At 31.9% G+C, this 27996-nt stretch overlaps 2 protein-coding genes across 7 annotated transcripts; both read right to left on the bottom strand.

Annotated features, from left to right (window-relative positions):
- Positions 1-6232: 6232 nt before the first annotated feature.
- LOC101261386 (NADH-ubiquinone reductase complex 1 MLRQ subunit-like protein) lies at positions 6233-8347 on the bottom strand. The gene is made up of 3 exons (NM_001329599.1): positions 8216-8347; positions 7952-8040; positions 6233-6606 (listed from the first exon to the last, which is right to left on the bottom strand). Exons 1-3 carry the CDS (start codon positions 8252-8254, stop codon positions 6459-6461), a joined length of 276 nt encoding a protein of 91 aa, NP_001316528.1. The 5' UTR covers positions 8255-8347; the 3' UTR covers positions 6233-6458.
- Positions 8348-12430: 4083 nt separating this feature from the next.
- Positions 12431-25380, bottom strand: LOC101261776 (paired amphipathic helix protein Sin3-like 2). 6 transcript variants are annotated; one of them, XM_010318794.4, is made up of 24 exons: positions 25104-25380; positions 24912-24990; positions 23898-24101; positions 23591-23774; positions 23402-23500; positions 23146-23319; positions 22781-23066; positions 22220-22356; positions 21861-21936; positions 21757-21786; positions 21412-21605; positions 21151-21305; positions 20665-20792; positions 20297-20551; positions 18709-19287; positions 18478-18560; positions 17789-18388; positions 17571-17668; positions 17349-17487; positions 17080-17232; positions 16804-16967; positions 15755-15878; positions 13041-13216; positions 12431-12861 (listed from the first exon to the last, which is right to left on the bottom strand). In XM_010318794.4, the coding sequence occupies exons 2-23, from the start codon at positions 24983-24985 to the stop codon at positions 13079-13081; spliced, it is 4074 nt and encodes a 1357-aa protein (XP_010317096.1). In that variant the 5' UTR covers positions 24986-24990; positions 25104-25380; the 3' UTR covers positions 12431-12861; positions 13041-13078. The 6 variants fall into 6 exon arrangements, with proteins under 6 accessions (XP_010317096.1, XP_004233341.1, XP_010317097.1 ...); XM_004233293.5 differs by having other exon boundaries at positions 15755-15866; XM_010318795.4 differs by having other exon boundaries at positions 21412-21587.
- Positions 25381-27996: the final 2616 nt, after the last annotated feature.

The raw sequence follows: 27996 nt of genomic DNA, 5'->3' as shown, positions 1-27996 counted from the left end.
ATTGTCCACTTGCGTTTCTTGTGAAAAGAAATAGATCAGAGTCGAGAACTACTTGTTTGACTGCTTCGGGCTGCACAATAACATATAAGCAACTTGTTATGTGAAATTGATAAGTGGGTCTTATTTTAATATAATAACTAAATGTTACTGGGACATTTTAATATTATTAGGAATAATATCACATGTGACATTATATATCGCATTACGTTTATTGATGGATATTATATTTGACTATTCGTGCTGGTAAAATCTGGTCATTGATAGTTAGTAATTTTTGTAACCTCTATCTCTTTGTTTAGCTAATTGTTCTATCCTTTTGTATCTATAATTAATGGTGCATTTTTCTTTTTTGTTGGGTAGGAGATGATATATAAAAGAGAGTATTTATACGACCAAGGAAGATGTCCTGTTTATGGAGTATTGAACTCTTCAATTTAGTCAGAGTTATTTAAATTGTACGACGTTGTTGGATTGTTACATCATGAATACGGCAAGTCAAGAGATATGCTATTGGATTGATCTAAATTATACTATAGTAGACTTGAATCTTTCTGAAGAAAGTGATATATCTGTGTCTAGCTTGGATGATAATTTATTCATTTTATTTACAATTTTTTAATTTGTTATATTTGTGTATATTACACAAATAATACAATAATAGATGTGTCTGCTGTTAGTGCGATTGTTAAGGGAGTGTCACACTTATGATATAATTTATTAAACATCTAAAAAAATTAAAATAATTATTTTATATATATATTTATATAGAAAAAAATAGACCCATCCCTATAGATGAGGCTGTACATGTACTTGTTAACTTTTGAAAAAAATTATTAATATATATATTTTTATTTATCTTTAAAAACCGTTAGAAACTAAAATATACTTAATACCCATAGAGAAGCGGAAGGCCATTGTGCCATTCTGTTCGGTTTTTGGTATGTTAGACTTCTCTTATATCTTAGTTGTTATTATATGCTAATTACGATTGTTTTTAGGTTATTTTGGTTCTTTCATAATATAATGTTTCTTACCTTTGACATTTGAGCTTTGTTATTTTTAGGTTGTATCTTTTTTATTAGAAGGGAACCATAAAATGTCTTTGTCGTTTTAATTTTTATAAGTTTATAAAATGGACTATGTTTTACGAGTTAATATTTTAAAATATCTCAACTTAAGTAATTTATCTAGAAAAGTCATTAAATTTTAATTTTATTTCATTAAAATCACTCAACTTATGTTTTTGTATCAATAAAATCACTCAACTAAATTTATCATTAATTAAATATATAAAATTACTTTTATTTATTTACATGCAAATTGCAATTAGACCCAAATTCAATACTTCCATTGACCCAATTTAAAAAACGCAAACACTTTTTCATGATTCAGAAACTTGATAGTTATCTATACTAATGAATCAAGAATCATCAATTTATATTTCAAGATTTTAAATTTTACTACAGAAAAAATTTACAATCTTTCATAAAATCAGAAGGTAAATAAAATATGAGTGTAAATTTATTTGTAACAAGAGAGGGGAAATTTGTGTCGTCGTGGAAAAAAATCGTGTAAATAATATGAAAGAAGAAAAAGGGACAAATTAGAATTTGGTTTTAGTTATTGAATGAATTTGAGTGTAATTATATGTGGATAAAAAAAACAATATTTATATATTTATAAATGAATAATAAATTTAGTTGAGTTTTTTTTTTATATACAAAAACATAAATTGGGTGATTTTATAAATATAAAATAAAGTTTGATGACTTTACTAAATAAATTCTCAAAATTTAGTGATGTTTTGAGATATTAACTCACGTTTTACCAATTCCAAGAATATTAAAAATTTCCTCCCTAGGTGTTATTTAATTATTTTCTACAAACACGTTTCAAAACATTTATTAATTAATATTCTCTCGTCCGATATTGTTTGTCATGATTTCTTTTTTCAGAGTCAAACTATAAAAACTTTGATTAATATTTTAAGATGTATTTTTTCATCATATTAATATTCAAAAAATTATAATTTATAATAATTTTCATATAGTTTTAGAATATCCAATCTTTTTTTCTTTATAAAATATTGAATTAATGTAATCCAACTTATTTTTGAAAATAGTCAAATTGGCTTTTGATAAGCGCAACATGACAAACAATTTTGAACTAAGCAAATAGCAACTACGTTTTATAAAATTTCAATAATTCACATTTGTGAGTCTTGTGACCACTTCAAATAATAAATTTGAATCGAAGTAGATTATACTGCAATGAATTTGAATCTCCTTTAAAAGCGCGAAATATTTGTGTTTCAGCTTGAATAATAGTTTATTTATATTATTTTTCATTTTTATTTTTCAATTGTAAATTATTATATTTATGATATATTAACTACACCAACAATGTATTAATGAATTTGGTTATTGTTAGCAAGATTGTGAAGGATCCGTCACATTGAAGATAGGTTTAATGAAGTCCTTGAGAGGATAATTTAATTATACAAATATAGATTGGGAATTGGGATAATTAAATTTAAAGTGTCTGCAACACACAGTTGGAAATTCTGATGCTGCCCCGCGAATTGGGAATTAGTTGAAATTTCTTTGTTTAATTAGAAATTTTAAATTTGAGTTTTAGCGCGTTTCTCCAGGAATGAATTTAGCCGTGCAGTTGGGAGCTTTTGGACGAATCTAATTTTTGTTTTTGCTATGGAGAAAACACTCTTATATCACTAAACAAGAAGGCAAATATAAATGCACACAACAATTGGGTCGATAATACCTAAATCATAGTAATAACAATAAAAATTCAAAAGTCGAAGTTGAGTTCAAATTCAAAACCACCTTCTTCTGCTTCTACTTCTTCTCCCTCCTCCGCCTCCGCCTCTTCCTCTTCCTCTTCCTCTTCCTCTTTGGATGTTTTGTTATGACCATGTAACAATTTTTTTGCAATTTTTCCAACTTTTTTCACCAAATGCCTTTTCTTATGATCATCAACAACGTCGTCCTCTTTCTTATCTACATTGCTTTCATCCTTAATCACAGGGATTTCTTGCGCTGCTGGAATATCATCATCTCCATGCTTGTGGTGTATGTGGAGCTTCTCCTCGATTTTGTGCAAAATTCTTGACATATTGATAAGTTTGTATGAAGAAAAAAAAATTGTTATTTGCAGTAAAAAATTAGATGTGAATATGATAAATGGATACAAGTATGGTCTCCTATTTATTGATGAATGACTAACTGCACGGCTTTTTCTTAATTGCGCTTAAGTTGACATGGTCTTCGTTGCCTGCTTCAAGGAAATTGAAATTGCCAACCATGTTCTTTACATAATTGCAAGTTGCAACCCTATATATTTTGTTAATTAATGATGCTAAAAGAAAACCAAAGGTATATATCAAGATGGATAATGCTTATGTATGTTAACCATAAAAGGTGGAGTATTATTTTCTCCGTCCAATAATAATTGTTTAATATAATATGATAAAAACATCATTTTATTTATACTTTTTAAAGAATGTGTAAAATTAATATTCCCTCCAGAGTTCCTAGAGCTCTTCGTAAAGCTTGTTGGAAAATCTGTTATCGGACTTGATTAATTGCCCTTTGTTGTTCAAACTGAATAGTTTCGTTTTTGTTATTTTCTAATTGTTCCGAAAAGACAAAAAAATTTCAGGGTAGCAAACATTCTCTAGAATTTCTCTTAGATTCAAACCCATAGCTGATGATAGAACTAGAATAGATATTTTTTGTTTCCTACTTACACGAGCCTATATCCTTGCTTTTCTATTAATTTCTAATTCTGATCTTCCTCCCCAATCTGATATTATGGTGCCGGTATAGATCGAAATTCCGTTATGTTCCAATTCTGATCGGTAATAAATATCGGGAGTTTGCAATATTTGATTGATCACAATTCTATATATTCCATTGACTATAGAAGTTTCCAGGGAATTCATTAGAGGAATGTTTCCGATAAAAATTGTTTGGTCAAAAATGTTTGTCATACTGCATTTATCGAAAGTCAAATTGACTAATTTTCAAAGATAAATTAGATCACATTAATTCGATATTTTAAACAAAAAAAATTAAAAATTCTAAAACTATATAAAAATTACTATAAATTATAATTTTTTTGCATATTAATATAATGAAAAATGCATCTTAAAATGTTAGTTAAAGTTTTTACAATTTGACTTTAAAAATATAAATTATGACAATTATTACCGGACGTAGAAAATAATAAATAAATATTGTTAGACATAATAATTATTTTTTTGATCTAAAACTAGGAATAAATAGTTGGTAAAAATTGTCCACATAGACCACGTACAGACAAGAACTACGGATTTGACTGATTCAGGGCTGCACAAGTATATATCAAAATAAGCAACTTGTTATGTGAAATTGATAAAGTGTGTCTTGTTTTAATTATTATTAAATAAATTTGTTTGTGCTTAGCGTGATTGTAAAGGAACCGTCACATTTAATTTAGTAGCACCTAAAATTAAAATACTCAAATATTTTGCAAAAACTAAAGATAGATTTAAAAGTCTTTCGGAAGATAATTAATTTAAACACACAAATATACAAGCTCAAACGAAAGGTGACATAATTTAAATTTAAAACTCAAACTAATAATCTATTTAACTATACTTTCAAAAAATGACTAAGTTAACATTCTTTTTTTTTTAAAAAAAATATGGAAATTGAGGACAGAAAGAGAAAAGTTAAAAGCAAATGAAGAGGAAAATCTGTCCGTGATAAATATGTTATTTGATCGAAGAAAGGCTCTCATTTGGTAAATTAGACAAATAACGTTATTTTCCCAATCGATCGCGGGAAAAAAAATCAATACGATTGGAACTTCATTAGTGTCGGTAGAATAAATTCATATTTTAGAATTTTCTTTTTATTTCACACTAGTGACGGTAAAATGTGTTTATATTTTGGTAATCTATTTAATTTGTCTAGTATTTTAATGGATCGGGTGACTAACATTTTGTATGTATAAAATATGAATTGATAATCATACTCAACCAATAAAATATGGATAAACTATGAATAAAATATAAATTAGCCAAATGGTTTAAGATTCTATGTTTTATTCGTTCAAAATTTATAATATCACTAAAAATATTATAACTTATCTTCCTTTTTATGTTCTTCTATACAACTAATTATTTTTATCTATAATTGAAAAGATGAAGTCTTTGGACCCTCCAAAAAAATATATTTTAAATGTAAATTTTTTTTGGTTGATTATAACAATATTTTTTTTTCATTTGTTTGATTTTATATTGGATAATAAATAATAGTGTAAAATAATCAAATCACGTATTAGTATTGACATTACTTAGCATTAAACATGTTATAATCCTAAAATTCAAATATTCATGTGGATTATAATAACTCTTTTTGTTCGTTTGTCTTCATGGTTCTCTGAACAGTACCTGTGAAATCATACTGAAGATATAGCTGAGCAAATTTGAATGTCATGTACAAAGTTGGACTTTTTACTTTCAACAAACCAGTTACCTATAGCACAAAGGTTTTTCTTTCTTTCCCAACCCGTTGATTCTAAAGCCTACTTTCTTTCAATTGAATCTTGATCCAACCTACTATAAGGATCCTTTATCTAGCAATGTAAAAGGTAGGAATGAAAAGCGCAACTTATGGGATCTTGATTTGATTTTCAGTTTTTTTCTTAATTAATGCAATAGATGAATATTATTAAATCTTAACTTAATTTTTCACCCTTTTTTCCTTAATAAATACAACAAATTAATACATATATTAATAATAATGTATCTAGATCCTTATGTATCTGAAATGCCTAAAAAAACATAAAATTTGTGTAATGAGAAAAAAAAAAAAGAATAAAGTTAATTTAGATTTTACATGATGAAATTTATACAAGTTATACTTTGAATTATTATATTTTATGTTAACCATTTTCACCCCGCCCATTTGCTATCACTATGTCCCACCATCCAAACCTTTTTTTCCTGGCTCGAGGGTTATATTTTTACGTTTCAAGACTCATTATTACGTATGTTGATCCATCCTTATCGTTATGAGTGATTATTCAGAGTAGCTAAATGTTAATAATTCGAAGACCAGATTTCCCCCATTTCTTAGTTGTATGACTATTCTTGTAAACTGGTAGAGCATTGCTCAATAAAAATTACAAGTAGCTAATTGATCATGTGATCATGACAATGTCTTGCTCTTTGAAGATCTGCGTTCTCATGATTTTCTTAAGATCAATTTTTCACAGTGTTGCCTGCTCAATGAATCACAAATGTTACACAAGGTTGCGGATATCATATTAAGTAGAAAGGTACATAAATTAAAGAAAAATAAAGGAGTAAAGTGACACAATTGGAATTAGTTGATACAATTGAAATTAGTTAATCATAAACAAGCAATAAACTTTAGGTTTAAACTTGGCCATCATTTCGGGTCGCTGAAGAAGCCATTGATAGATGGCATGATCTCTGGAGACCTGTTACGAACGAACTTCCTAAGACCATGCTCTGCATATTTCTCCCCTTCTGAAAAGTTCTCCAACACTCCTGCTGCCCTGTTTTCTTTGTTCACCCTATGTTTTACAGAACAAAAAAACATTGATGAATTATGGAATATATAGCAATTTTATACTTTCTACATCTCTACTTCAATCGCGATGGGTTCCAAAGAACAAAGAGCATTACAAGTAGCAAGAAGCTGCGAGAAGTTAAAGGTCCAACTTACAATCTCCTTCTCTTGTTACATGTTAGTTTAAAGAGAGAACATCTAATGCAGAAAGGAAAAGTCCATTAACAGTCCTCGTTCACACATTAAGGTCTCCACCAAAGAAAGATTCTCTCCATTACAAGCCTAAGAAGCTCATTTAGTCAGTGCACAAATTGTTTATATCTCTCGTGACCTTTAAGATTCAGTGATGAGGTAATAAGCAGAAATAAAGGAATAGCATTTGATACAAAAGAGCAAACTAAGCTGTAGAAGTAACTTAAGGGATCTCAAATCCCCATCCTTCCAAGTCTTGAAAATAACTGTACAGTTTTTCTGATAGATTATTAAGCAGAAAAAACCATAGTGTCCCGAAAAGTACCTCCCAACAATGAATGGCAAAGGAGCAGGCAGGGATAAACCATCTACCTGTAACATTGCTCCTAATACAGCACCACAGTCCACACACAGGAGCGCACCTAGATGTTAAAAATTATATTGTATGTTCAAGGAACTTTTATGTCTATCTATTGATTTTAAACCCTCCTAAATGTAAGATTTAAGGTTGGCTTCGTGGTTGAGGGGTTAAAAACTCTGCTTGAGGTTCCAAGTTCGGATCTTAGGCACTGCTCTTTTTATCTAGAACCCATGGAAATCCTGGACCCGCCACTGTCCATCCCCCAGCCCCACATTTCTCTATTACCAGTACACCACCCTGCCCCGAAGAATTTTCCCTGTTCAAAGATTTTTGCCGGACTTTATGCATTTTTTTCGTTTTTCCTCCTTGCATTTTCGTTCTCCCTTTCATAATTCAAAATCTTTACCAACTTCTCACAAATGCATAATGATACATCTGAGATGGTGTAACCTATGTTGCTTGGACTCTTCAAAATGTTGTCACACTGTGTCAGCTACGTTAAAAATGCATAACTTTGGAAGGATCAGACACTCACCAATCAGTATTTCTCTAGAGGCCGAACAAAACAGGGTGTAATATAATAAATTGCACATTCAGTCTATATTAATTACAAATGTGTACCAAAAAAAATTCATAATTCAACCAAATTGAGTAGTTGCACAAGTATGAAATAAGGAAATGCAATTAGCTTGCAGAGACGCATCAAACTATAATAGAGCTGAGTTTTTGAAGAATCTAGCAATTCATAGCACAATATAACATACAAACCATCGGCAGAAACAGATGAAGGGTTTACCTGACTTCAGGATTGATACAGACGTTGCGAATCAATTGAAACCCACAAATTCCAACAGCTACTCCTACGGCTGCAAATAGTGGATACACCTATAACACCATAAAAATTACATCATCAGTACTCCAGATCTAATCGCCGAACTAGTAAATACAGTATAACATTACACATACAACGATTGCCTCTTTGCTAGATCTATGAACCAAACAGTAACATAGCAAATTTCAGGACGACGAAAAAGACAAAGTGAAAGAGAGATAAATAGACCTCGGGCCTCAGCCATCGGTTGACGGTGGAGGAAGCCATGGGAAGGAGGAGCAGAATCGGAAAATGAAGAATGCTTCCTTCCAAGTACAGAGCTCAGCTGGCGATGTTCTTCTCTGTATTTATATTTAGTGTGGAATGTTCTTCTCAGCTGCAATTTGTTTTAAGTTCATTGTACCCAAACGCCCATGGTTTTGAATACTGTGCTCCAATTGGCTCTGTTAGCCTCGGAAGACGTGACACTGCGTTTCAATTTACGTTAAAGATTCAAAATCTTAAACTAAAATTGTAAAATTCAAATATAAAAGCTGTGAATATTTTAATTCCTTCTCTCGCTATATGTTATTTATTAGTCATATTTATCCAATTTAAAAAATAAAATAATAGTTATTTATTATATTAAAAATAATTATTTATTAATTATATTTGTTCAATTTAAAAAATAAAATAATAGTTATTCATTATATTAAAAATAATTTTTTATTAGTCATATTTATCCAAATTAGAAATTAAGATATAATTTACCTTTTGGGTTTATGTTATTTTTCTATTAAATAGTTGTCCAAATTAGAAATCAAGATATAATTTACCTTTTGGTAATTTATGTTATTTTTCTAATAAATAGCTGTCCAAATCAGAAATCAAGATATAATTTACCTTTTAGGTTTATGTTATTTTTGCTATTAAATAATACTCTCTCTATTTCATATTAATTCAATTTTTGAGGTGTTTTACACTCTTTAAAAAAATAGATTAAAACATAAATTGAATATATTTTTGTGTTTTGACCCTTATTAATTATTGTTAAATTTATGATTAAAATAATTAAAAATATTAATTAATTATTAATTTCAATACTAATTAATAAAGGGTAAATTTGAAAGAACACTTTAAAAGTAGTCTTGAAAACTAAACAATTAAGTTAATTAGAAAAATGAAAAATGTCTCAAACAGAGGTGATTCGATAGTGCAAAAAAAACATGTGTCGTATGCCCCCAAATTTAAGAGGCCTCATTTTTTTTTTATAATAATAGATTATAAGTTATTATTTTTTAACAAATATTGCATGCTAATTGTAAAAAAAAGTAAACATTTCATGAAAATGAAGAGATTAATAGAAGAAATTTTACATATTTGGAGTACTATATCTAATAAAAAAAATTTAAAATAAGAATGATTATATTTTTGAATGAAAACTAGAAGAATAAATACATGAAAGTTATTAAATTTAAATTTAAGGCCCCGTTTGATTTTTGTTTTAGGTCATTACTACGCTTGAGCCACTCCTGGTCTCAAAAATTAAGTTAAAATGAAATGATTAGAGTACTATTTATGAGTCCAAAACCAAAAGGGCAACAATTTTTTTCGAATTTTTCAAAAGGGAACTCAATACATTATGATACCAAAAGGGCAACATTCTAATTTTTTCTAACGTTGTTTAAAATATAATTTTTGGAACAAGATTCAAAAATTCATGAGCCTTGTAAGACTCATGTATTTTTGAGCCTTATAAAGTACAAGTCCACATCATTTTTACAAAAAAAAAAAAAAAGTTATTGCATTTTTTCCTTACATAATTTTTTTTTGTGTCGCATTTTTGTTGTTTCTTTCATATATATTTTTGTTGTTTCGTAATATGATAAAAAAAATTATGCTACTTCATGTCTAAGGTAAAAAAACACAATATTTTTACTATTTATAGTAAACATAAACAATGCATATATGTTGGAGTTCGAAAACTTCAATTTCATATTTTTGAAGTGTTTTTTTGAATTTTTTTTAAAAAAGGACATGGACAAATGATTAGTATTAACTTGAATGCTAAACCAGCATGGCCTACAAACTTCATAATATGTAAATAAATATTTATAATTTGATGAACAAAAATGACGACTAAAGTTGTTGATGAACAATTGAAAGAATATTTCTTTGTCAAGTTTGAGCACAAACTAAAATATTTTGCAATCATTAGTAGATAAATGTGTCTAGTTATATGCTTTGTATGGGCTCCTTTTAAAATAATGAATGATAATTATATTAAAAAAAATTAAAAAGAGGAAAAGGGATCAAATTAAATAGTGGAAACTAGATTTCTAATTGGTTGTTTTTTTATATACTTTAATTGATATTGACTGGGAACTAGATTAAAACTAGAAGTATAATTTTTATCATATTACGAAACAACAAAAATACAACACACAGAATAGCGAAAATGCATAAGTACTCCCTCAATTTATGTCCAAAATTCTACGGACACACTTATACTATACTAAGGTCCTATTACCCCTGAATTTATTTTATAAGTAATTTTCTATCCCTTTTTGGCCTACGTGGCGCTAACTTGAAAAAAAAAGTCAATCACCGTTGAACCCACAAGATAGTGCCATGCAGACCGAAAATGAGTAGAAAATTATTAATAAAATAAATTCAAGAAAATATAGGACCTTAGTATAGTATAAGTGTGTCTCTAAGATTTCAGACATAGGTTGAGGGAGTACTTGTGCATTATCCCAAAAAAATAAATATTATGTAAGGAAAAAAATGCAATTTTTTTTAAAATGACGTGGATGTGCGCCTTACAAGACCAATGGGGTTTTGAGTCTATTCCAAGAACCCTATTTTACACAACATTAGAAAAAGTTTGAAAATGTGGCCCTTTTAAAAATTTCAAAAAAAATTATTGTCCTTTTAATTTCGGACTCTACCATTTATCGTCTAACATATTTCTTAAGAATTAACTTTAATAAAGTCAAAGGATCATATAGTAATATCACCCTTATTATTTATTGTTTCTTAATGGTGTATCAAGTCAATAGTAAACAACTATTGTTGGACAGAGAGTATAAAATATACTAGTAATAACTAAAAATTGGATAATGTCAAATGATCAAAAAACTTAGCCAGAATTTGGAAGAAATTAAACTATGATATCTTTTTTATTTTAAATAAACAATCTTTTCCCCATTTTTAGTTGATAAAAGGAAAAAATATTCAAAAAAGTAAAAAAAAACATACGTAAAATATCATTTTGGCCACTAATTAAATTTTTTGGCCAAAAAATATTTCCTAATCAAAATACATTCAAAGGATAAAACAGTAATATTAATCTTACTAATTATATTATTTCTTAAGAGATGTTTCAAGTAAATAGTAGAAAACTATTGTTAGATAAAAAGAGTATAATTATACTAATAATCAACCAAAAATAAAACCTCAGTCAGAGAAAATGAATACTCTACATCTTTGTTTAAAGAATGTTTCATTCAAATTTAGTCGAAGCTTCAATATAGTTCAGACACTGACCGAAAAATAAAAAATAAAAGAATGTGAGCTCCAAATATTATTTTTTATTTAAAATGCTACTTTTTCATATTTGGAAAATTTATTCAATTATTGGTATCTCCAGAACTTCAAAAGCATTAAAATATTCAATTGTGAAGTACTTGTGAAGCTGTTTGGTTAGAAAACAAGTTACGTTGAGATTATTGTGCTAACCAATACGCCTGGTACAACTAAAAAATTTATTTATTCGCAAAAATATAATCATTTTAACAGACTTCAATTGAACCGACAACTAAAACCAACCAAGTCTCTCTTTATCCAAAAAGAAAAATTAAGTTTGTTTACCTCACACCTTCTTAAACCCCACTAACAAATATAGTGCCTAAGTTCCACTCTGAATTTAAAACACCAAAGGCTTGAATTTGAACATCATCCAAAGTTCCAAACATAGACTATAAATTTGAAAATAGTCTTTTGCAAGAGAAGCTTAGAAAATCAAATGACTGCAAGGATATTTCATGACATCAATTATAAAATTGAGTAGTGAACTTCAAAAATTGAGTTTCTTCGCTGCAAAACAAAGATATCGGCCTTACCATTACAAGTCTCTGGTCATATGTCAAATCACAACCGGTCCACTATCAGAGCACACACATCTTCATCTTGTTGGACTCATCAACTCCGCGATGGGAATGAAGAAAAACAGTCTGTATATTCCTGCCACGGATGAAACGCATGTACTTCTATTCTCATTTGTGATATCAGGTTTTCAAATCTCACTAGCCCAAAACCCACAGAGAAAAGTAAAAAGCTTCCCCTTCAAAAGGTTCACAAATACTAAGCCCAACCCAGGACCTCTTCTTAGGATGAAAATACATGTACTTCATATAACTAAACCAATACATAAATGAATGATAGGCTTAACACCTTGCCAAGAAGGAAACAAATCTTATGTTTTAGCATAGTCAGGAATTGGAGTATGTACTCTGTACAAGATTAGGGACTATACCCACTGAAATATCTAATATAAACCTTTTCACTATACCACTTTCAGCTAGTTCACTTCACAGGGGCCGCTTGTACAGAGACTGCTGCTGAGGAATGCAGTCTGGGCTCATATGTGCTCCCATGGAAGCAATACAACTCAATAAACACAACTCTACAATTAACAATTTAACATCACGAGTGAAACCCACATTTACAAGAAGACGGCTTGAATGCCATTGACAAGTATAATACAGTCAACGAGAAGATCTACAACTAGATCCTTGTTCTGACGGTGAAGTCAATTCAAGAGAACCTGCCACCAAGTGCTCAACCAGTGTCCAGTTGGGTCAAGTAAGTTGTACCATAGAAACCAAGAAAATCTGAAGTACACCGAAATAAGAAGGGAATAAGAGTGAGCAAGTATTCCTTTTTTTTTCCTTTTGAGATCAATGAGTGAAACAAATTCTTTGAAATAGCAACAAATACTGATGTGAATTACAGTAAGTACACCGAAAACACCTCCATATATAGTGATTTGGCTTAGATAGATGGTGCATACCTCAATAACCACATGTTTAACAAGAAAAACATGTATCATCATAATAAGGACGTCAAAACATGGTGAAAGCGTTCTATTCTCTCATGGCCATGATATGATAACCTGCCAGCCGAAATGTTTCTTCTCTTCCTTCCAAGACGGTAAAAGAAATCCTCGGTGTCCAGTACATAAGAGATCTGCAAATCCTCATCTTATCAGTTGAATGAATTTATCCTTAAATTGTTTTTACCTACGCTGGGAACTGATAAAGGCACTAACTTTCAGTTATAACTAGTGGTAGCAAATGGACGGATTTGGGCGGATTGAATCCGCCCATATGAAAATAGGTAAAGAAAATGGATTGGGTAAAACGGTCCGAAGTCATAACCCACTTTAATCTCCTACAGCCAAAACACTTAGTTAATTAAAATCAGTTTTCTACTCTGTACAAACCCAACACATGTTTCACAACACCATTCTTGTTCGTTTTCTTCAGGAAAAATACTGACAATCAAAACAAAATTACAGAGTTGTTAATATATTATTAAAGAGTAAAAGGCTAAAAGCACCACCACCCCCACAAACTTATTGCCATTTTACCAACTACGCACTTAATCTAAACTGAAGTCTTATTACCCCCTAAACCTGTTATATTCAAAATTTCTCAACCCTTAAAACACTGACCTGTCCAAGAAAATCAGATATATAAAAATACAAGCGTTGGGCCCACTCCCTTCACTTTTATTTCCAATCCAGTGAACCCCACTTATCTCATTATTCCATCCCACAATCTTACACACATATTTGGATCTCAACCTAAAAATTCTCATCCTCGTCACATACACGAGAACACCATGCAGCCATTTTAAATGCATTTAAAAAGACCTCATTTTCTACCACCTGCAACTAGGTAAACTTGTGACCAAATCCAGTTAGGTTTTTTACTGTCGAGTTTGTTAATGTCGAGGTGAGGGGGTCGAGCTTGGATCTATCGTTCAGTCATGATATTCCATCACCGATGAGGCTCTCCGGTCTCGGTTTCCATTCTTCAAGCAATTTTGCAGTTCAAGTCTCAAAAGGCCCACCCCTTCTTTCATTCTATGTTTCAGATACTAGGAAACTGACACATGGGACTATTTAATTCAATTTTAGCAATTTTAGGTCTTTTCGTTCAATTCTTATGAACCTGCAAGAGGTGTAGTATTCACCATCTTGGATGGGTCAGCATATGCACCTTGTTGGGATGGTTCTTACCAATTGAATTGTTAGTTTAAATACAATGTTTGTTTTCATTATTACTTAAATTTTATTGTATCATTTAAATTCACCGTTATGTAACAATGAAAAGCCTCATTTTAAGTAATGACCGATTTAGTGTGATCGCGTCGTTACCTTAATATTTTCTTCTCATATTGTCTTCACTTATTATTAATAAACCTATTTTCTTCTTTACTCTTGCCTTATTATAATAGCTCTACCCGGTAGAGCTACTTTTCTTATAGATTTTATCATTCAAGTTGTTGGACTGACATTCAGTAACGATTGAGAATAATACAATTTATCCAAACATTGTAATGTACTACGACACATTATGAAACAATACGTAACAACAATCCAAACAAGGGGTTAGGGGTTACGAAATTCCAAAAATAAAAAGTTCAGGGGAGTAATAGGACGTCACTGTAGAATATTAGTGGGGGGTGAGCCATTTTCTCTATTCTTAAACATATTAACAAGATATTATTTTTAGAAATATAATAAAAATTGGAAATGCGTAAATCAAAATCGTCTCAAAATAAATACAGTAAAAAGTAGACAAATGCAAATTGATAAGAGCATATTAACTTCGAGTGATGACGCAGCACATCAACTTCAATTAAAAAAAATTATGTGTTTTCGGTCCTCTCACGTAGAAAATATAATATTGGACAATATTTATAGAACTACACATACAACTGTCAAATATATTGTGAAGCAACAATATAAATTCAACGGAACACATGAAATGGTTAGCAAATTATGGCAAACTTATGAAAATTCATAAGTAAATGATTAAAAGTGTACAATAGTTTTGACTCAATTAAGTTTTAAATTGATAGGATATTATTCAAATGTTCTTAAAGTTTCCTAAATTGGTCCCCTCCTGAATCTACACCCTCCCATTTATGTTTTTGTTATTTTGCTTCCGCATTTGTACCAATTATAGTAATTCCTCAATATTAATTCTTCATTCAAACAAAATTTTGCAGGTATTTTGGATATGTCAATGTGAGATAATTTGAGCTAACAGTAATATTTCTAAATAGGAAAAAGTCATAAAAAAAATCATTTTTTGGGCTGTAAGAATAGAATAGACCCATGCAACAGAATAGTATGTTGAGTTTGTCCTTGGTCAAATGTGATGGTGCAATATTTGTCTTCACTCGGATAGTTAAAATATGGATATCCATATTATATATTTCACCCAATATTTATCCATATTTTCATGGGTTAAAATAGATTGAAGCCCATATTTGCCCAATCAAAATATAAGTGATCCAACTCATTAAATGTGCATTAAATGGACTGATTTTATAAATATGGGCTGAAATTACCGGCTCAAGTTTACAACAAACGCTAAATAAAGTTAAAGGTACATATTCTTCGGAATTTGCAAAACCCACTTGACAATATCACAAAGTTCTACCAAACATTTGCAATTTCAGCAGTTGAAGTCAAAGTAGAAATTTATGTACCTTTGATGAATTTGAAGCCATCTTACACTCCAAACCGTTCACGAGTATAATATTTTCCATCACCATGCACAAGGCAGAAGATACATCATGGTTGGTGTGCTTTCTCTTGTTTCTGCTCACAGATCTCACAAAAAGAAATTAAGAAAGTAAATCAGACATGGAAACTATTAAATGCCTATTCTACATTTTTGATACATTAATTGCAACAAGATAGTGATGAAAGTACAAAGGGAAGCGGGAAGACGAGATGTCGTCTTCTTGAGGACTTGTAAATTCCACTAGGTTCTCTAAATCATTAGCTACAACTCTATTACATCATAAAAACATGTTCCGTGAGCATTTTAATTTCACAAATGGCAAGGATGAATTACCAACCTAAGAACACCTATAATTTCTTACTATCCATACAGTCCAAAGAATTGAAGCTTATTCAAATTAGATCAGTCAGTTAAATGAGACTCGAGCGCGAAGGCAGGTGTGCTCCCCTGCCTCTTCTCTCAAGTAAATCTTTCCTAGGGCAGACAGGCAAGATTTTCCAGTAAGCACCAAAAAGCATCATGATCTGCACCACTGTCCACATGGTATGTCCATATCTGACATATACTATAGTGGAACAGTACCTTCAGCTTTAATTAACCTACAGTGACTGTTTATGCAAGGAGTCAAAAATTATACTTCTTAAGATGGGTCCAACTCAAATTTCAACCCTAATTTTTTTCCATAAATTCGAAGGTTCAGAATACAACCCAGGCTCCACGTTCAAAACTTTACAAAATCTAATGAAAAATATGCAATTTGTTTTGAGTAACAAATCCAGACAGGCACGAGTAGAATATAAAAAATGGAATACGAGTAGCTTCCGCAAAGTTTTAAGGTTCCCACATTGAAAGGATATACATTAACCTACAAAAACACAAGGCTGAGCGGACATCATCTCATACAACCCGTGTCCTCGCCACTCTCTAAACCAAGAAGAATATCTGAATTTTTGGTTGAGCACAACACAAGCTGCATTCCCGAACTTAATCTTTGGATAGGAATCAAATTACCTCTTCAGCATAACTGCAGAAGACTCTTTCTTCCCATGTTCAACAGAAAGATAATCATTATGCAGATAACCAGAAAAATTGGGGTCTACATAAACTGCAACAGCTTCAGACTTCTCACTTCCATCATCCATCAACTGGATGGACAGATGAGTTGGGGAAGATGTCTGCAAGAAGAATCACATAATAACACAGCATATTAATGTACTTGAACACGGTACCATAAATGAAAAAGAGAGGGGTCCAAAGGCAAAAACAGATAAGTAGCAAGGGACCTACACAAACAAACCGGTAAATGTTCTCCTCATGGAGGAGGACATGAGCATCTTCGTAATAAACTGAATCAACATACTTCTCAGATTTTCGTGATCTTTCATATTCATATAACTGAAGCAGCTTACCATCCAGTTCGTCACTTGAAACAGTTTGAAGCTAAAGTACAAATAAATAAATAAATAAATAAATGAATAAATAAACGAAAGTTATGGTCAAGAACCACCAAATCATATCATACCACATCACATTTAAACAATTAAGAGCGAAAATACCTGCTTGACCAGTTTATATATCAATTTGTCCAAAGTAAATAGCACATATGACTGGTTCCCAATGATCGATCTGCAATCATCCTCAAACTTTGCATTATCTGCCGATCCATCTAGCAAACTATACAAAGCATGTATGAATCTGCACACACACATCCACTGTTGTTAAAAAGTAAGCACGCAGATGTTCTAATCAAACCAAAAGAAAACAAACTTGCAATCCACCTGGCATACGGATCAGAACCAGTATCCTTTCCAGTTTTCCACTTTGATTCAGATGAGGCTGCATTCAGCTTTGCTGATAATAATCTTTCATACAAAATCTGGAAAAATAGAAGGGAAACAAGGAATACAACTTACACCTCTTTAGGTTCAGACAAGAAGCAATGTTTCAAGGTAGTAAACATTTAGCAGTATCACAATTTAAAAGTAACTCTCCTCACCTGATGAAGCCTGAAAAGCACGTAGAAATCGTCATTTCCATAAAAGACCTGCATGCCATTCTTTACACCCCCACATTGAGGTGAAACCATGTGTTTAGCAAGAGGCTTCGAAGTAAGCAAAAATCGTTCAGACATTTGAAGCACCGAGCCATCACCTCCAATAAAGTTTGCTTCACTCGTGCCCTCCACCTCACCTTCACTCTCAACTTTACCATCAAGCTCATCATGATCCACATCATCTTCCTCCTCGTGCTCCTCCCTAGAGCACTCATCAGCAGCAGACTCACTGCCCGAATTATCTTCTCCTGCCTCAGAAACATTTTCACTATCCTCATCATCAGCATCTGCATCATTATCACCAGCAGCATCCTGACAACCAACAACTTCAGCACCCCCAGATTGATATTGCATACTTCCATTGAGGGAGGCACAATCTCGAAAGCCAACAAAATTGTCCTCTTCAAAGTCCCCATTAGGCGACAACTCACCTTCCTCTTTTTCATTTTTGGAGGGATCAACTGAATCAGCGTTATACCCACTAATTCTAGAACCTTCAGCAAACCCGTTATTTACCAAGGGAAGTGATCTAGAAATGTCACCCTGTGTCAAAGAAGAGAAACACATTTAACTTTGAGTAATCATATGATCATTAGCGTAAATCATACTTAACATAACTTTGAGCTTCACACCTCTGAATTTGGTAAGTTATCAATATTACACTTGGCTCCTTGGCCATCCTCAGCAGTACCATTACGGGGTCGCGTATTGCAGCCTGGATAAGCAAAATCAGTTTGGTAAATCAAGGAACTTGGTCAAAACTAAACAACAACACCAGTAAGTCCAACAAATTCAGCATGATTAAGACAGTGAAGAAACATCCATCAATCACCAGAAATCAGACATAGTCCAAATATATATACCTGAAGTACTTTCTGATCTTGCACAAACATTATCTGCTCCGAGGGAAGCAGCTGCATCAGAACTAATTAAGTGTTCACCATCTGCCGCCAATCCATCTTCCTTGGGATGAGCATCCGTGTTTGCAACGCTTATCCTGGAAGAATTTAGACGTTGAGGGGAACACTTAGCATCTCCATTGCAGACAACTTTTGATTTCTTAGACTTAGTAGTGCTAGCATCCATACTAGGACTTCCATCACTGTCACCAATGCTAGTTCCATTTCTCTTCAAACCATGATGCTTCGACAAGATATCATCGTCAGCAGCCTCAGAGCCATGAAGACGATTAGTGACACCAAACATTGGCTCAAGAAAGGTGGTCCAGAACCTTAGTACTTTATTTAACTGTTCTTCTGTGGAACAAACCTCTTTGCAAGAATACTTGATAAATTTGTACAAGTCTTCATGAACTTCAGGATCAGAAAATTCAAAATCAAGATGAGGACTTATTGGATGTCTACTGCCAGCAGCAATAGCAAGAATCATGTCATCTTCTTTCAGCTTTTGATCCTTAATTTCTTTGATCTCCGCCACTAAGGCTGTCAATCAGAATCATGAAACTATAAGAAACAACTCCAGGAAACATTTAACTACAAATATCAATGTTGATACATTGAAGATTAAACAGTCATCCGATACTTGGGCTTTATGTCACTGACTGAACTCACCATCAAATACTCGGAACTGTGTAGCAGTAGCACACAATAAATAGAAAAAATGTACCGCAGGGAAATTAGATTAACTAGGACCAGAGAACAGGAGGAATATACTTGAAAAGTTTGACAAGCTCACTAGAACAAGCAGTCTATATTTCTAAATAATGGTAAGACATAATGAAGCCTGTAGCTAGTACATCAGAATGCTTGTAGTATCTGTATAGGAAATAAAGGCAGAAAAGAACATACATGAAAGTCCCGCTTTAAAGGCTGGCATGTATCAAGGGAGTGAATATCCAATTAAAATGTGAATAACGCTAGATAGTAACTCAAAAAAAGAGTAAGAGAAAATACTATTCTATGCAATGATTCAATAACTATAATGCTAGTTTCTGAGAGAAAGTATTGGCAATGTTGCTAGAGATGATATCAAGTAAAGTTGCTAGAAAAATTAGAGGAGGATGATAGTAGTGTCAGTAATTGACCAAATTGTTGTTCGAAGACATCTAACTGAAAAATAAAACAGGTTTTACAAGTCAAACTACAAAACTAAAGCAGCAGATCTTCTGCATGGACGAAAGTAGTATGTTCAGGCTGCATCTATCTCAAAAATAGAAAAGAAACAACATATTTAACATAGTAAATGAAAGAAGGAATTGATGGCTTGTCCTGAAGGTGTAAGAATTGAAATGAATGGAAAGCTTTGGAACCAACAGAACAAACGAATAATGGAAGGCACAAACATTATGGTGCACTAATATAAGCCTGATAGAAATAACATTTGTTATCGCCAAATCACCATGAAAAATGCAGGTTGAGAATCAAAATATCTGTGAGAAAATCCACAGTGAAAACCATGATCATCAAATACAAACTGAACACCGGAACTCACATTTGGTGCTAAGGTTCTTCGAATCTTGTTGCTTGAAATAGAAACTTCGGTGGTCAAGTGACTTGTAATGGTTCTTAGAATAAATTTCAGCCCACACTTTGTTGAAGTCTGAGCGACACTTTGTCCACTCCTCCTGTTTCTGCTTCAAGCGGGTTAATACAACAGGCAGCGTAACAGGCAGGTTTTTCCGCAAAATGTCCACCACATCCAGACCATGGTCACCATATATCCGCTCAATGCACCTTAAATTCAATGCTGCATAAAGTAGAACTTCATGTATCAGCAAGCTACAGATCTACATATCTTTTATGTTAATGAACTGAAAAAAGAAAAAGAGAAGCATCTTGGTGATATCAGAAATGCCAAACCTGTGAAGTGGTCTTCAATGCGGATTGGGCCATCCGCACCAACTGAATTGTCATTAAGAGAATTCAATAACTCTTCTGCACGCTTAGCGGCTGAACTCACCGACTCCAATAACATGTCTAGCTCAAACCTGATGTCAACGGAATAACCGTCATTATGAAATACAGAGGAAAATCACTAAGCAAGCCTTAAGAGAATATAAACAGAAGTTTTATGAGTCAATAAGCTATTACAAGAACCATATACATTTGGTAGTTATTATTTGTCATGATAATTGCAGCTCACAAATGAGAGATGAGCTCGTAGAAGTAATAGGAAGGCCCAGGTTTTCTGCACTCCTCTAAACTGATTGTTTACTTCAGATCTATTTTGTTTTCTAATATTCATCATACCCAGGTTTCTCTCTTTCACTTTCTTTTTCTTTTCTCACTTTCTTTGGTTTGCAATGGTTTAGGCTTAAACCCAATAACACTTGTTAAGAAACCTACCTATCATCTTCACATCGAAACAGACTCTCTTCATACTGGTTTCTACGCATGTGCTTGAATGAGTAGTCCTCACTTCCTGAAGTCACAGATACCCAGTGATCATTCAACACTTGAGCGCCGAGCTCTGACCTTTGGCTAGCTGTAGGTATCGGATACTGCGGAACACAGATTTAACAAGTTCAAGTTAATATATAAGTCAGAATGGATAGAGATTCCTCCACATAAGATCTATTCATAAAGACAGATAGAGCAATTTCTTACGTCTTCAGGAAGAAGTCGATAACTGGGAGTGCAGCTCTGACAGTTTGAAAGGTCAAGCTCCTGAATGGATTTTCCCCAGTATTTCTCCTTGTAGCGGTCCTTTTCCTTACCTCCATCAATTTCACGCTTCTGTTCTTTGTCTTTCTCCTCCTCCTTCACCGACTTAGATGTATGCCCTTCATTCCACAAAGATTCTGTTATTAACATAAGACTTCATCAGATTACAGGGGTAAACAACAGGCACCCAACAAGACAAACAAGTGATTTTTGCTTTCTCTCTCTGTTCTTTTTCTGCTTTCTTTTTCTTTTTTTTGGTGGTTAAGTTTCAGGTGTTCTGCTACTTACTTTTGCTCATAACACCTGCAAGAAATCCATCTGCAAAGTAGGTATAATTCAGAGTCCTACAGATGTAACATTGAAACCATACAAACTTAAAATACCAGAATTACCAATTCGTTCGCAGCGCTCCAAAAATTCGTTGAATCCCTCCATAAGATCAGGATATTTTCCAAGTAAATCAGCAACCTGAAATAACCGTTTCTTACAAATTGTGATGCTTAAATGCAAATCATTTAGTAAATTGATTCCAAATATTGTAATGTCATTCAGCTAGCTTTCCACCACAAGGCGAGTATAAATTTATCACAACTGGCTGGATAACTCAGAACCAATTTGTATTTCTAGCATGGTTTGTGCCTAATCAATGTCCATTATATGATATATTATATTTTGGAATGTCTCCTATCTGTTAGATAAAACAAAGAAAGATCACTGCAATAAAGGAGTAAAAAGTACAAGATAGACATACCAAACTTTGTAACTCCTTTCTTGTAATTATTTCAGTACTATAAATATGGAGACACTTTAGGAATGCCTGGTAATCAGTTGGACTGCGCAGTCTCTCCTTTACTCTTTCACAGAAAGTGAACTCTTGGCTATACATATCTGGCATGATCACAGCAAATCATAATTCAAGGTCAATCATCAAATCTAATGACACTATGCAGTATATAAAAATTATATTAAGAACTCCAAAATGAAACAACAAAGTGAAACTCGCAGGTTAGGAACACACTCCACCAGAACAAAGGAGCAAGCAAAAATGACACAAATTCTTTTTTTGAACGATCACCCTTTTGAACTTTCAGCATAAGATGGAACTTTTGTGATTAAAAATGAACTAACAAAAATCAGAACTTCAAAACTCAAATAGAAACCTAAGGTAAACGAAAATCATTCAGCAAAACAGACTATACTGAGGGGTCATAAACCTAAAGAAAGCAAGGGAGAAAATGCTAGAGAACGAATCATATACAAAAGCATTAGCATCCTCATAGAGTAACGATCAGAATGCTAGTCATGCACTCACTTTTCACACCGTCTTTATCATCGTAAGTGCCTCCAAACTCTTCAACCCTCCGAGCAGATTTCCTTTTATCAGTACTGCGGTGCATGCTTAAATCTCCATTATTCTCATTATCAGGTTCTCTGTAATCCTGATCGCGACCTCTACGGTCCCTGTTCTCTTTTTCAGCGCGCCTCTTTTGCTCTTTATGCAACTTCATCATTGTTTTATCATCCTCCATCTCAGGGGGATCAACACTAAGATCACGTTCTGCATGAAGATTGATAATTCTATCCCGACGGAAACGTTGCTAGAACAAATAAATCGCAGACTCATCAATATGGCAGTGGAACAACTAGAATTAGATAACAAGATAAATTATAGAATACCTTGTCCATGTTTGATTGCCGAAGCAATGGAATAGAAGAGCTCCTCTCATCATAACGCTGGAAAGAAGGGCGGCCAAATAATGTTTGTGTTGCTGATGCAGTACCTGAATTATCTGGCAGGAATCTCGTGAACTCATCCAGCAAATCCGCATGGTCTTCAAAAAGGGCTGCAACCTACTCATATACAGAGTAGCGAATACATTTAAAATATAAAAAGATTCTTTCATATTTATGCACCAAATATGAAGTGTAGTACCTCCTTGTACACCTCAGTGATGCCCTTGTGTTCCTTCCTATACATGTTCAATATGTCTAGAAAAGACTTGTACACATGATCATCATTTTGGAAACGTTTCTGCAGGAATCAGAACCTCACATATTATTAGCGAATTTCCTAGCAAATGAACTGAAATTATTATCCTACAATTAAAAACAACACTATTACCTTTATTTTGTTCACAAAGCTGATAGCTTCTTCAAACTCAACTGTTTTCTTTGGAGGAGCCTGTTCTTCATCAGTGAGGGTTATTTCATAGCCCTTTGGTAAGAAAGTATTGAAGCCAAGGATCAAATTTGGATGCCCTTTAAACAAGTCTTTAACTCTTGCTATGACACCCGTAGTGTCAATTCTGTGAGGGAAAATCAAAATCATTATGCAAAAGTACCCCATGAATAATCGGATTTGAAGATTACCTTCTTTTTTGTTTGTTTTATGAAAAAGAAAATGAGAGATGGAAGGGCAGACAGCAAACCTTTGAGCCTTAAAGTCTTTCATAACATCAAGGAACAAGTCATATTTCTCCCTTTGGTCTTGAAACATGTCCTTAACTTCCTTCAAGTAAGACAATGCATCATTAGTTGTCAACTTTTGGGTACTAGCACTGGCACCAGTACCCCCTCCCCCGGTGCCGTCACCACCACCAGCGCCACTTCCAGGAAGCTGTGATTGGCCGTACCTGCGTTGGGAGAAAAAGTAAAAATATACAAAGAATCAAATCACCAAAAGCCACCAATTTTTTTGCTGTAAACCATGTAATATTGACAATTTTCCTCCCATCATATACTTTAACTGGGATTAAGTATAGTTATCATCCCTTCTTAACGCCTTGATTAATTTGGACCCACAAGTCATAGTTTTAGATTCTTCGCTTAAGATTGTCAACAGCTCAAAAAAACAAAAACAAATAAATAATGCTTTGTTTCTAGTTTGATATGGTAAATCCACCCGACCCCAGTCCAGGAGCCAACAGTGGCCTTATTCCACTTCGGTCCCTTGATGATTCGAATCCTTAGAAGGCCCTTTCCCCTAACCAGTCCCTCCCTTAGCAACCCATAGTTCCATTTCTGGGAAATTAAACCAGTCTCCTTAACTGGATTGTTGATGAAACAGTCATTAATACTTGAAACAGTTTAAAAGAAAGATACCAAATTAAATCCACCAAATTAAAAGCAGCATGCATAAAGATCAAAACTTTAATTTAAACATCCCCTAGAAATTCTCCGAGGGTTAGAAGTAAACAAGGATATGACCTAAACGCAAATTTTTAGGAATGGCGGAAGGCTACATCTATCAACTTCTGATCACAGAAGTATTAGTTATCATCAACCGCATAGAAACTAAAAGTCTCTAATTTACTCAAAAAACTAGCAAAAAAGATCAGCAAATTCAAAGCTTAAAAAAGAATCATAACAGAGAACTTTTCAACACCAAAACGACCTGATTTAAACCTATAAAACTCCAGAAACACAAAACGAGAAGAGCTTACGATTCTCCCTTCGATGAACCAAATGGCCGCTTAAATTGAGGATTAGCATATCCATCCTCCCTTAATCTCTTCATAGCTTCTGCAAAAACGAACAGTAACAAAAGCTAGTCCATAACAGTTCAAAATTCAACACCGAAAAACAAAAAAAAAAAAATTTACTCATCTCATTATCTAGAAACTAGAAAAACTCACCTTTCAATTATTTTTCCTCCTCAGATTTTCTGAAGAAATTCACAGCAGATCTAACCAGTGGTCGAAGAGAAAAACAGTTCAAACGTTTGGATCAAAAAATATAATTGTTATTCTCTATGATTTTCGCCTTTTCTCCTTTCTCTCTCTAACGTCGGAGAAGAACACACAAACAATTTTTGAAGAGAGTAGTGAAAATGTATTAACTTTAAGAGAAAATTATAAAATGAATATTAACTATACTATTATCTGTAACGTGACCCAGTTTTTTATTTACTCCACTAATAACACGATATATCATAAGTATTTTATTTTTCAAAATTAATTTGATTTAGCAAAAGGGCTTCAGTTTTTTCAAATTCTTGCCCTATATTTTGGGCTTTAAAATGTGTTCTTGCATTTGGGCTCAAGTTGGGTTTGAGGTTATGGATAAGCCCAAAGTTTTTTCAATGTTCAACTTTAATTAACTTGATTGATTAATAGGTTTATGGTTACGTACGATGAAAAGTTTCATTTTGTATAACATTTCTCCGTGAATCCTAATAGAGATATGACTCATCTGGTAAAGTATCATAAAATTTCGATATTTGCAGGTTTGTGGCTCTAAATTTGCACATATGGATTATGAGAAAAAGGGTGAAAGAACATATCTGTTCTAACCTAGAGTACTTGTGTAAATACAAATTGATTTACAACATGATCGTGGTAGAGTGATAAGTATTCTTTTATTTTTAATCAGAAAACTCAAATTCGAGTCCCTTGAGGTATAGAGTTCTCTTTGTTAGGGAGCACTTTACCCCTAATTTGAGACTTTCTGATGCGAATCTGAACTTAGTTGAACTTACCGAAGCAATGGAAAAACCTAAAAACATACAAATTGATTTCCTTATCTATACTGTTAATTCAAGTTTCGTATGATTTACTACATTATATTTATTTATTTATTTGCAAAAATAAGAGTATGTAATTGAAAAAATATATTTTTATAAGTAATCACAAATATATTAAATTGATATTAGCTAAGTAATCACAAATATATTAAAATTTCCTTATTTGATTTATTGATACTAGCTTAATTAAAGACGCTAGTAATTTATCATTATGCGTGTTGAACATCTAAAATAATTTTAACGACGTATTTACTAGGAGAAATGATAAATTTTATTTGTTTGGATTGGGTTATATTTTGATCCAACGAATTATATTGTTTTAATCTAATTGATGGATTATTTTAAATTAAAATATATTCTATCAACTATGAAAATATCAAAATCAAATAAACTAATCGAATTTAAATTTATTTTATCACGGCTACAATGGTTATTATACATTAAATTTTAGAAAGGTCTTTTAATTAACAGCATGAAATAAGTTTTAAAAAATTATCACATAAACTCCATTTTTAAAGTTAAGAGTATTTCGGTAGCGGCACAAATAATCGAATAACATCTTATTTGTGGTATCAAATAACATTAATATTATTTAGTGGGAGAATTGATGTGTTATTTTACATGAATCTTTATATTAAATTTCTTAAAAGACAACAAGACAAGAACTTTATGTATGCATACATAATAAATATAATAATTTTGTAAATACTCATCACAATTTTTGAGGTGCAACTGCTCACATTAGTAATTAATTAAAATATTGACGGACATTTCACCAGGATAAGCATACACTACTTTTGATAAGTTTATATTTAATGAACACTTAAACGGTGATGATGAAATTCTTTGACCAAATTCAACTCTCACCGATCGACATTCTATACGAATTCTATTGAAAAAAAAAATAGTAAAAAAATTTGAAATATATTTAAATTTTAATCGAAATTATATTATAATATTATATTTTAAAAGAATATTTTACTTCTGTATTATTTTATATATATATATATATATATATGGTCATTATATATATTGCATAATTTTAAATAATAATATGTCTATGTGGTCGTATTTATATCTTTAAAAATATATTTTTAAAAAGTACAGAGATAAGAAATCTTTGATAATTTGATATCGTGATAACAATTCCAATCAAAATTAAAATATTTTTCAGATCCTTTTTCCTAAAAATATTTTGAAGATTTTTTTTACTTTTTTAAGTCTTTATACGATAGTAACAAAAACTAACTTGGTGAATGTTTTTTCAAGGTTTGAAATTATTTCGCAAATAATTTAACATTTTACTCATTTAGCTTATTGCACATAAATATTTCTCATGAATAATTTCCATCGAAGTGAAATTTAACTTATTTACCTCGATAAATTTACAAAAGTGAATTTCTTTATTTAAAAAGAAAAATTACACATAAACAAAATATTTTCACTGATTCGAGAAGTATGATTTCATATATGAGTATATGATTACACGATCTTCCTTTATTCATATTAAAATCACAGAAGTGAATTTTTGAAATGAGAAGGTATCATATTTACTTTGTTTCATTTTATATAATATTATTTAACTTGATATAGTTATTATTTTTAAAAAGATAAAGTTTTTCTTATAAATTAAAGATGTAAACAATTTTTAAATATTAGTCGAATCGTAAATTATTTTATTAAAAATAATTGAATTTTAAAAGTTAAATTATTGATAACTATATTAAAGGGACATTATTTTTAAAATAAACTAAAAATAAAACGTCATACGTAAAATGAGATGAAATATAAATTAAAATTCTAAAATTTGCTCGAAAAATAACGTTAGCTTGCCAAATTTATAACATCATCATTAACTCAACTTAACTTGAATTTAATCGAATTAAAGTAAGTTGTAGTACTCCTAAAATTAAAAATCTCAACTTCATTTTCCACATAAAACTATTATTTAGTAATTAAACCTTCTAAGATAAACATAACCGATTCATCCAACGAGTAGAGTGGTC

Source organism: Solanum lycopersicum, chromosome 2 (genome assembly GCF_036512215.1).
Source record: "Solanum lycopersicum chromosome 2, SLM_r2.1".
In the NCBI taxonomy this organism is placed as follows: domain Eukaryota; kingdom Viridiplantae; phylum Streptophyta; class Magnoliopsida; order Solanales; family Solanaceae; genus Solanum; species Solanum lycopersicum.
The sequence above is the reverse complement of the archived record's forward strand: the minus strand, read 5'-3'. Positions and strand labels throughout refer to the sequence as shown.

Bases quoted from the DNA above. Each gene is read 5' to 3' on its own strand.
- LOC101261386 (NM_001329599.1), bottom strand. From the start codon at position 8,254: ATGGCTTCCTCCACCGTCAACCGATGGCTGAGGCCCGAG. The intron at 8,041-8,215 runs GTCTATTTATCT...ATGGTGTTATAG, and splicing joins ACCGATGGCTGAGGCCCGAG to GTGTATCCACTATTTGCAGC. The intron at 6,607-7,951 runs GTAAACCCTTCA...TGTAAAACATAG, and splicing joins TGTATCAATCCTGAAGTCAG to GGTGAACAAAGAAAACAGGG.
- LOC101261776 (XM_010318794.4), bottom strand. From the start codon at position 24,985: ATGAAGAGATTAAGGGAGGATGGATATGCTAATCCTCAATTTAAGCGG. The intron at 18,389-18,477 runs GTGTGAAGCTCA...TCTTTGACACAG, and splicing joins ATAACTTACCAAATTCAGAG to GGTGACATTTCTAGATCACT. The intron at 15,879-16,803 runs GTAATTTGATTC...TCTTTTTGTGAG, and splicing joins TCTGCAGTTATGCTGAAGAG to ATCTGTGAGCAGAAACAAGA.